The sequence below is a fragment of the Rhagoletis zephyria genome, unplaced genomic scaffold (genome assembly GCF_001687245.7).
Source record: "Rhagoletis zephyria isolate East Lansing unplaced genomic scaffold, Rhagoletis_zephyria_1.1 Rzeph_scaffold_03242, whole genome shotgun sequence".
Classification (NCBI taxonomy): Eukaryota; Metazoa; Arthropoda; class Insecta; order Diptera; family Tephritidae; genus Rhagoletis; species Rhagoletis zephyria.
In genome coordinates, this window is record NW_016160325.1 from 44632 (window position 1) to 55610 (window position 10979).

At 37.0% G+C, this 10979-nt stretch overlaps 1 protein-coding gene, 1 long non-coding RNA gene and 1 pseudogene across 2 annotated transcripts in view; 2 read left to right on the forward strand and 1 right to left on the reverse strand.

Annotated features, from left to right (window-relative positions):
- The window catches only part of LOC108368662 (E3 ubiquitin-protein ligase listerin-like), a 26454-nt gene extending 25399 nt beyond the window's left edge, over nt 1-1055 (reverse strand). The window contains exon 1 of the mRNA XM_017623550.1: nt 928-1055. Within this exon, the coding sequence (XP_017479039.1) occupies nt 928-975 (48 nt within the window). The 5' untranslated portion in view covers nt 976-1055. The remainder of the gene's footprint in view (nt 1-927) is intronic.
- Nucleotides 1056-2303: 1248 nt separating this feature from the next.
- On the forward strand, nt 2304-2713 carry LOC108368661 (uncharacterized). The gene is made up of 3 exons (XR_001848405.1): nt 2304-2380; nt 2487-2589; nt 2659-2713. It is a non-coding gene; the product is annotated as an uncharacterized LOC108368661 (long non-coding RNA).
- Nucleotides 2714-2831: 118 nt separating this feature from the next.
- LOC108368660 (syntaxin-5-like) lies at nt 2832-4255 on the forward strand (annotated as a pseudogene).
- Nucleotides 4256-10979: the final 6724 nt, after the last annotated feature.

Sequence of the window (10979 nt, forward strand, 5' to 3'; positions counted from 1 at the left end):
TTTTATTGGGTGGGCTTTAGATTGGTAACCCCGGAGTACAGCATTAAGGAAAATATGGGAGGTAGAGGGGGGTTGTTGTTGTTGTTGTTGTAGCGGCTACAACAACCCCGCCCAGATCGGTTGGTATCTCAGTCGTTGTCGTCAAGTTCCACTAACGGCAACCCTAGGAAGCGTGCAGCTTCTGCGGGGTTTGCCCATAAGGACAAGGTCGTTAGGGATGTCGGGTTTGCCGGGCATGCGAAGAGATGTTTCGAGTCATGTGGGGTCTCTCCGCATGCCGGACATTCGTTAGGCACATCCTCATTCAGCCTACTCAAGTAGGAGTTTAACCTGCTGCAGTAGCCGGAGCGAAGTTGTGCAAGTGTAGTGCGCGTCTCCCGAGGCAGATGAAGCTCCGTCTCGTCAATGTCCGGGGGTGGTGTGCCTAGAACGGCATTCACAGGTCTAGAGTCTACATAACTCGAGACTGAGTCCCTGTGAATGCCGTTCAAGGCCTGTTGTAGGCTGTCGGGTCCAGAGGTTGCTTAATGAACCTCTGGACTTCGTCCGTTAGTTCATATAGATGCCTCCTGACGTGCCTAGGCGAGTGCTCCTCTGCAAGCAGCTGTCTGCTCGGGTGGCCACTTCTGTGGCTCCCTATCAGGAACTGCTTGCAGAGCATTATATTGTGCTCCTTTACCGGGAGCATTTGCGCCTCGCCGTGCAGGTGGTGTTCAGGCGTCATCAAGAGGCATCCCGTGCTGTCCTCAGTGCGGTGTTTTGTACGGTCTGTGGCTTCGTCCACTGCGTCCTACTAGTCCCAGGCGACCACACTGGCGCAAAAAAAGAGATTTGGAGCCCAACTGCATTTGTTCCACGCTTTCTATTAAATTCCTGTAAATTCTCGCAATTTCTTGCGAGTTATGGAACGCGACTAATGACACTTGCCTTTGCATTGTTTCTAACGCGCGAGCTGCTTTTAAATTTGTTATCCATAGCAATGCACACTTTTAATGCAATGAACGCGTTTAATTGTTATATTGTAACTAGGAATGAAACAAGTAAATACTCGATACTTTTCGTTAGAAATCAAGAAAGTTTGGTATCGATTCTTTGAATCAAAAACCTTAGGGCCAGTCTACATACATCTTTGGTGTTGCGTTGGGGTTGGCGTCGTTTCAGCAGCTGTCTATGGGCTCTGTCACACGGTCAGTATTTATTGACGTGATCCAAGTACCACAATATTTATTGACGGTGTAGCATGCAGTATTGATGGATAGCGATCCATATCGCAAAATTTCTAAAACCGTCAATAAGTATTAAACGTGTACCACTTTCAAAACGCGATCCAAAATTTCGTCATTACATCTTTTACTCTCATAATGCGCTCATCGAAAACGTATTCGCTCTGCCTTCGCTCTCGGTGCTTAAAATCTTTCAAAAGAAATTGAAACAATTTTAATTAACATTTTAAGTTTTACAATAATTGTGGAATGCATTATCTGTAAATTATACCCACAAAATAAAAATGGTTTCTTGCGTCATAATAAGCATTTAGCACAAAACTTATGCAAATACTGACGCGATAAATATTGAACATATAGCATTCGCGCGCGATCCATCAATCCATCAATATGGATCGCAATCCATATAACGTGATAATTACTGACCGTGTGACAGGGCCCTATGAATACATAAATTGAAATTCAAGTTCTGAACACATTGAAAACTACGAGCTAGGGGCCACAGGTTCCAAGTTGGGTTTTGGTGCAGTTCATGCTCCCCACCGCAAATTGATGCAAAATAAGGGGGTATAAAACGACGCGTATTACTGCCAGTATTAAGAACCCGGAGGCGGAAACTTACTTTTGTACACCATTCCATAGTTAGGTCGGTGTTATGCAGAATAACTTTTGTTTGCCAAATTAAATGGCGGCTGCTTAGTTTGCTCGGAGGTGGTTGTCGAGTTTGGCACAGGGATGCACGTTCATTATGGTTTTCATGGCTATTGCCAACACGAAATGAGAATTTCAGATGTACATAACGCACACAATTTAAAATTTTTGTATATGACAACACCGAATTTGCTGCAGTTTGACCAAACAAAATTAGTTTGCTGTGAGAGTCGCCAAACTCGCTCTCTCCGAGTTTGCTGCAACAACAATTGCACGCAGTTTGCCAAACAAAATTTCTGCATAACACCCAAGAATGATAGAATACAAGATTGCGCCAATCGAGCTGAGAGCAACTGGCCGTGCCGTCAAAAAATAACAGAATGAGAGAGCAAAGACGAATTCAATAAGAAAATGAAGAAGAATCGAGCAGCTGGGGCGAAATTGAAAGGTTTGTTTACAAAGTGCATAATAAATCGCGGATTTACGGAATTATTTAATTTTAAATGGTAAATTGGTTGTTTAAAAGTAAAGAATGTGTACTTCTTTAATGCAATGGAAATCGCTAAAAGTGTTAAAACACTGCAATCATTATAATGATTTGCATTTTTTCAGTAATTGAACAAATACCAGCGGGCCGCCAGCGGGTCAGTTGCTGGTAACAATTTGCAGAACGATTCCACGGTGATCGTTGCATCGTCGTCAATTAGTGAAATCAGTAAGCAAGCTTTTAAAATAAAGGAAAACCTCCTACTCCGCTATACATACAATTACTTTCATTATTTAGCTACTTTTCCGGCAGCCGCAACAAACGCTGGCCCAAGCCTGCAAATTGTTGCCAGAAACTGACCCGCTAGCTGCCCACTGGCATTTGCTCAACTACTCAAAAATGCACTTTGTAAACAAACCTTTTGGGTGTTGGCCACATCAAGCGGCTCATCTGGATGAAATGAAAAAAAGCTGTTAGATGTAATGCAGCAACGTGCTCCCGATGTTGAACATCAGTTCAAAGAAAAGTCAAATGAGTTGGAAATGGCGCAGCTTATCATACGCCAGTTGTCGGATAAGGCCGATGTAAACCAAGGCCGCAATCGGATAGAGACCTCGACGCAGACGCAATTTATGTACGAGCAACAGATTAGAGACTTACAAGTAAGTTAGAAGTAGAAGTGCATTTGAAGACGTTTACATTATTATGTTTACGCATTTCTTACAGGCTATGGTGCAACAATTGACGTATGAAAGGAATTTATGATGGTCACAAATATATTGGCAAAAACATAGCAAGTGCATATGCCAAGTTGGAAAAATTGACAATGCGTGAGTATAAAATGAATAGGTGTTCTTAATTATAAATATTACTTTACCTCTTCTTTTGCAGTGGCTAAAAAGAAGAGTCTTTTTGATGATCGACCGCAATAGATTCAAGAATTGACTTACATCATGGTGTATGCGTTACAATCTAAATTAGCCAGCATGGGCACCGACTTCAAACAGATACTAGAAGTGCGTATAAAAAATCTCAAACAACAAAAAGCGCGTCGGGATCAATTCGGGCAGTCACCAATTGCTGCTAGCACTGTTCGCTCGAGTACAGCGAAACAGGGCTCCTTGCTGTTAAGCGAAGAGAATACGGCCGTAAGCATTGACATGGCCGCAAGTGATACAACACCATTGCTGGGTGCAGTCGGAGGTAGTGGAATACAGACGCAGCAGCAGATTGCATTATATGATGACTCCGATAGTTACGTGCAACAGCGGGCTGAGACTATGCAGAACATTGAATCGACTATTGTCGAGCTAGGCGGTATATTTCAACAATCAGCACATATGGTTAAGGAGCAAGAGGAGACTGTGGAGCGTATCGATACAAACATACAAGATGCCGAATTGAACATAGAAGCGGCGCATGGTGAAATATTGAAGTACTTCCAAACTGATGATAAAAATCTTCGCAGTACTGATATTCTTTTTCATATTCTTCGTAGTTTTCCTTACATAATAACGAATATGTTTGTGACACGGCAAGATTTTAACAAGTTCAGATGCGCGGTCTTAAAGTTGTGGGTTTTTAAATACATAAATATATAATATCCTATTCATATACATACATATAAAAAACACTAATGTAATAATGAAATTAAGTCTTATATGCCACGTGAAACACGATAGCTTTTAGAAGCAGTCACGTAGGGTTAGACACTAATTCTGCCAATAATAAAATTACTTCACTTAGTTTCACTTTTTTTCAAAATTTTCTATAAAAAGTAGAGATGATCCTGTGTAATAAAACGAGAACCGATTTATGTAATCATAAATATATAAAGAAAAGTTTAAAACTAAATAAAATAGAAATTGTTATTGGCAATAAGTACATGTGCTTGTTTATTAATAATTCAAATATTATGTTCAAACAAATTTAAGTGAAAGGTATGCAATTTCAAGAAAAAAGCAATTGCTTAGTTTTTATGCATACGGCTTAACATTTCCGGTAGGAAGCAGAAGGTCAGTATGTATAAATAAAAAGCTTTATCAGGGGAACGTGTTATATTTTCAAATAACAAATAAATAAAAAATACATCGTAATGAAATGTTGCCGTTTATTGCATGTGATCTGATGCCGGATTCAATTTATAGGTTCTCGTAGGTAGCTCGTTCTCGAAGTCATCAGTGGTGAAGTGTTTTACACAGATTGACGCTGGTTCGGGCGTTGAAATCCGTTGGTCTCCGGCAGAACTGGATCCACTTTTCCACCAACTCAATGTCGGCTGGAAAAGTAAGAAAACTGCATCCAGATCCTTTGGCACTAACAATAGCACAATTAATCACTGTACACCTCATTTTTTTCTTTAATTTATAACTTTTTTATAAGTTTTCGCAAAAAACAAAACAACGCTCAAAATCTTTCCAATTTGTAAATTTGTAAAGTTGAAATAACCTAAAATGTCACGAACCAGAAAATGTAAACAAAAGTATTGTGTGACGTCAGCGAATGGGTGGATGCTGTCAAATCGACGAAGAGTGGGTTAGCGGTCCGCGAATGGCGCGACCTTTATTTTCTGGATCGTGCATAACACCATCCTTATTTGCAAAAAACTGTTTCATTTAGCACAACTTTGTTAGTACTGAAATCACATTAACAAATGCATTAAATGAGTACATATTAATATCTCGATGTTCAGCATAATTTATTTTACCCGAATTTGTAACAAAGGCTGCAATTTAGTTTGGCATCCCCGGAGTTCCTCATTAAGATAGCAATGGAACGGTAGAGGGAGTTCTCCTGATTACAAATATATATACTTTTAGCCGCAGCAGGGTTATAGTTTTTTAGTTATTTGTTGTTAAAGTTTGTAAATTGAACTAACCTCTCGGCGCTATTTCACACAATAAACACTATATTTATGTACACACTTCGGCAAAATAGTTGCATTAAAACCCCGGCCTGAGCTTTCCACTTCAATATACAATTCCTTATTAACTAATTAAGTAAAACGCGTTTATAAATATCTTCACAAACGTCTGCACATTTCACAAACAAGCAGAAATAACAATGGCTGACAGTAACACAAAATGTATGCTACCATACGTTAAAAAAAATACACCACAAATAAGTGCGTATAATTAAGGAGTATAAGTGTACAATACGTATGTACATACATTGCTCTTATTAAAAATTATAATATTAGGATCGATAGGGGTCTTACTCCTGATCATAACGGTATAATTTTTTTCGGGTGGAAATAATATTTACTGGTGTTATTGTAGTTCAAAGTACACTAAGGGCCGGTTACTCAATGTCTGGTTATCACTAATCTCCGGTTAAACATAGTTATCGACGTTACCGACTCCCTGTTGTATGAATGGAGTCGAATACGTCGATAACAATGTTTTACCGGAGATTAGTGTTAACAAGACATTGAGTAACCCGCCCTAATGTAGAAAACGTACATCGATAATTTGATAAATAATGAAAATTTTTAATAAAAAATCGCGCAATTTTTTATTAAAAATTTTCGCCTGCACCACTTTTTCCATAAAAATCAATACTTCGATAAATAATGAAAATTTTTAATAAAAAATCGCACGATTTTTTATTAAAAATTTTCGCCTGCGGCGCTTTTTACATAAAAATTAATATTTGCAATCAGGAGAACTCCCCCTACTCCCCCCATAGCCACCTTTTTTTTGTACGCGGGGGATGCAAAACTAAAATTTTCCCATAACAAAAAACCACGAAACTTATGATTTAAAGGTGTATTATTTTGAAAACAACGAATGTAAACCCGGCGTCTTCTTTTTATTCCGCTAGTTGTAATAAAAACATGGAGGTGTTTGGTGTTGTCAATTCATTAAAAAAAAGGTTTAAAGCTGGGATGCCAACAAAAAACATGCAAGATTTTGAGTTTAGTAATTTTCTGATAAATTTGTATGTAAACAAAATTTTATTAATAAAAGATATTTAAACGGTTCGTTTCTATTTTATTATTTAAAAGATTAGATTCAATTTGGATTGCGGTTCTATTTGCTTTAAATAAACTTTCCAGTATGTATGTAGGTATGTATGTTATTGCAATTCCACACTACCCTAGAGGTTGCAACAATGCTACTTTGCAAACCTGAATAGTTTCAATCTCGATGATATGCTCGAACATATCAACCTTTGTTTGATTTCGAGTACGAATCAACTAACTTCTCGGGTACAAAGGCGGATTAAAATCAGATATAAATGGTATGATGGACAACTGACTGACACTAATAAAAACAAGTTTAGGTTACACCAAAGGGCAGTACTCACAGGTGATTGGGTAGATTACAACAAAATAAAGAAAGAGTATAAGAAAATGATTAAAATTAAGAAAATTCAACATATGGAACACAAGGTAGAAATTAATAGAGGTGATAGTCGTTTAATGTGGAAATATTTAAAGAATATTGTTAATAATACGGGTAACAGGGACAATATCAATGAAGTTCTTATCAACGGAAAAATATACAGAAATAGTATGGTAATCGCCGAAGAACTAAACAAGTTCTTTGTGGATAGTATCGTCGACATAAGTAGTAATATAGAGAACGTAAATTGTGAACAGTTACGACAGGAAGACAGTCGAAGCACCTTTAAATTTGAGAAAATTACTTCAGAGGATGTTATCCATATAGTGAAGAAATTTAAGAATAAAATTGGTGGAAATAATTTATTATCTGAAGGTATTATCAAGGATTCAGTTGAATACATGGGACACTTTTACGCCTTATTAATAAATAAGAGTCTTGAATCAGGAACAGTACCAAAAGAAAGGAAAACCTCGACCATAGTTCCGGTTAAAAAAAGTGAAAAAAACTGTAAAAGCTGAGGAAATTAGACCAATTAGTACACTGCCTAGTATGGAAAAAATCTTAGAAAATGTGGTTAAAAATCAGTTGGTGCGCCACATTGAAAGTAAAAACATAACCATTAAGGAGCAATCAGGTCTTAGAGCTAAATACTCTTGCGAGACTGCGCTAAATTTTGTTATATCCCAGTGGAAGGAAGACCTTAACTCGAAGATGAATATCGTTGCGGTTTTATTGATCTCAAAAGAGCTTTCGGGACCATTGGCAGGGCAAGAATGTTGAAAAAGCTCGAATGCATTGGTTTTGAAAACACGGAGCTCAACAGGTTTCGAAGCTTTCTCTCAGATCTTATGCAACAAACTGTAATCGAGTCAAGTGTGTCAAATAAAGTGGCAGTCAATATTGGGTTGCCGCAGGGATCGCTATTGGCCCCAGTACTCTTTAATATTTATATTAACGACATAAATANTGAAGTTCTTATCAACGGAAAAATATACAGAAATAGTATGGTAATCGCCGAAGAACTAAACAAGTTCTTTGTGGATAGTATCGTCGACATAAGTAGTAATATAGAGAACGTAAATTGTGAACAGTTACGACAGGAAGACAGTCGAAGCACCTTTAAATTTGAGAAAATTACTTCAGAGGATGTTATCCATATAGTGAAGAAATTTAAGAATAAAATTGGTGGAAATAATTTATTATCTGAAGGTATTATCAAGGATTCAGTTGAATACATGGGACACTTTTACGCCTTATTAATAAATAAGAGTCTTGAATCAGGAACAGTACCAAAAGAAAGGAAAACCTCGACCATAGTTCCGGTTAAAAAAAGTGAAAAAAACTGTAAAAGCTGAGGAAATTAGACCAATTAGTACACTGCCTAGTATGGAAAAAATCTTAGAAAATGTGGTTAAAAATCAGTTGGTGCGCCACATTGAAAGTAAAAACATAACCATTAAGGAGCAATCAGGTCTTAGAGCTAAATACTCTTGCGAGACTGCGCTAAATTTTGTTATATCCCAGTGGAAGGAAGACCTTAACTCGAAGATGAATATCGTTGCGGTTTTATTGATCTCAAAAGAGCTTTCGGGACCATTGGCAGGGCAAGAATGTTGAAAAAGCTCGAATGCATTGGTTTTGAAAACACGGAGCTCAACAGGTTTCGAAGCTTTCTCTCAGATCTTATGCAACAAACTGTAATCGAGTCAAGTGTGTCAAATAAAGTGGCAGTCAATATTGGGTTGCCGCAGGGATCGCTATTGGCCCCAGTACTCTTTAATATTTATATTAACGACATAAATATGGCACTCAAGCACTGTAAGTTAAAACTGTTCGCTGATGATACACTGTTAACGATCAGTGACAGAAACTTACAGACGGCGATGACTAAAATGCAAGAAGACTTGGATTCTTTGTACAAATGGTTGTGTTTAAATAAACTTAAGTTGAATGTAAAAAAGACACAGTCACTAGAGCAGTTAATATTGAAACCACCACACAGTGATAGAGACTGTTGATTTAGCGGCGATTTATTATTAACTTCTGTATAAATGATGGTATTTTTGTAATTTTTTATTTTGTAGATAAATGTGCTACTAATCAATATTAGTATGAAAATAATTATTTATTTTAGTTCAAACATTTTTTTGTTTTTCTTTTTATAAAACTGCCCTACTCGATATCTGGCCGGTTTGGCAAGAATTAAAGACATTTCTCCACCAGTTTTCATAAAATTATTATTTTTTAATGTTTAAGAAATTTATATAAACATCTTTGCAAAATTTGGTATGAATGGGATAACTAACTTATTTCAAAAGAAACACCTAAAATTAATTTTTCCCTTGCATATACATGTAAGAGAATTTGTCGATCTAGCAGAAATTTATTTATAACTTTCAAATAAAAATTACTTTTGCTGAAAGGTTAATTGTATTTGATAAATTGATATTGCACAAATAAAAACTAATAAGAGAAAAACTTAATTTTGGGTTAAATCTTTTCTTATTAGTTTTTTAAAAATATGCAGTTTAAACATTATTCAGAATCTGATGAGCTGAAATCTGACACATCTTCTTCGACATCTTTATTTAAGAGAAGCCTGATAACGTCTTTATCATTCACCACAACCTTTTTCGAAGATGGAACTGATCCTTTGGATAGCATGGTGATAAGCGGGTCAGATGAAATAAAGAGTGAATGCGCCAAGTCTTTCACAGTGTTTTCGAGCGAGTTTTTTCGAGTGTGGCGCAACCGAAAGTTTCTTAGATCTTTATTTCTGGCCTCGAGTGCTTCTTCCGACATCATACCTATCGGTAGGGAAACATATCTTATGCTTTCTGCACCATGAAGTAAGATTTTGTGGACAGATGTAGGCATATAGAACCATGGGTATAAATCGACAAATATGGTTTCTGTACCATACGCCTACTGCTGAAAGGCATCAGTATCAATTTCACATCCAGAATTTTTTTCTTTGTTTTTTCCTGACACTCTGCAAACTCCATTTCGGGTCGCCCACCTTTTGCGTTGAGGTCCACCAATATAAGTTTGCCATCTAACCATTCCTCGTTGTCTTTTTCAAAGTTCTCTCGAACTCGATGGTTCTCTCTCCATTTCGAGGCCAACTTTTTGGTGAAATTTGCAATTCTCTCGGCTATTTTAATGTATTCACTTCTTTCATATCTACTTGCATCAATAATATTGTTGTAGATGTATGTCTGCACCGCCAGAAGTTTTTTGGAAGAGTTACTTTCCTCATCCCATACTTCATATAGTTCTCGCTTGCACACTGACATTGTTGCTAAAAAAATTTATAGAATAATATCGTGCAAACCACTGCAACTCATTTTGCACATTTTCACAACACAAAACATTCAACTAATTTTTAAAATTAAAATGATACCGAAGCCAGTCGAACCTCGAAAGTTCCGCTCTATCAAACCTCGTACTATCATTAAAATTAACATCGAATTTTGGGACGAAACACAATCACAGGTCACAAACACTTATTTTGTTATTTAATACATACCCTTAACTTTATGAAAATACAAAAATTAGATTTGCAATTTAATTAAAATAAATTCGATGAAAAATTGCAGCAAGTAGCAAAAAATGGCGGGAAAGTTGTTGGCTGCAGCTGATGGAACATATGTTGTGTTTGAAGCTTTACAGCTGTGCGAATATTGGGATCAAAACAAAACAAAAAGTGTGTTTGGCATATCGTATATATTAGTAATTGATTACAAAACTATATTGACGCCAATTTTTATTTTGAATTTTTAGTTAATCGCCGCTAAAACAGCATTTTCCATCACTGTGCACCAGTGTGCGCATGAAGATGGAGCGCACCAGCGTTAAGTTAATGTAACTAAAAATAAGAATAAATAAAAGACAAAGTGGTTTAAGTACATTGAAATTAAATTTATTTTATTTGTAGTTATCTGTGCGTTTAAATATTTTGATACACAAGAATTGGCTTACCGAACGTGGTGTGATAGCTGACGTGATCTCCTTGCTGTCTTCTAAGAAGTGAAAAAGTGCTAACAAACAAAAAGGGATGTAGCCCACCGCACAGTAACTTTCGTTAAGTTTCCCCTCCAATAAGTTACCGTACAGTGGGGCTTATTGTTAGCGGCTGGAAAGATAGCCGTAACTTATATATGTGTTTGTGTGCTCTTACATCAAGTGACAAAACGCGGATTAGGGTAGGGCAATATATTTAGGTCGCGGACCTAAACATACCGGCCCTTTTGCGGAGTCGCGGCTCAT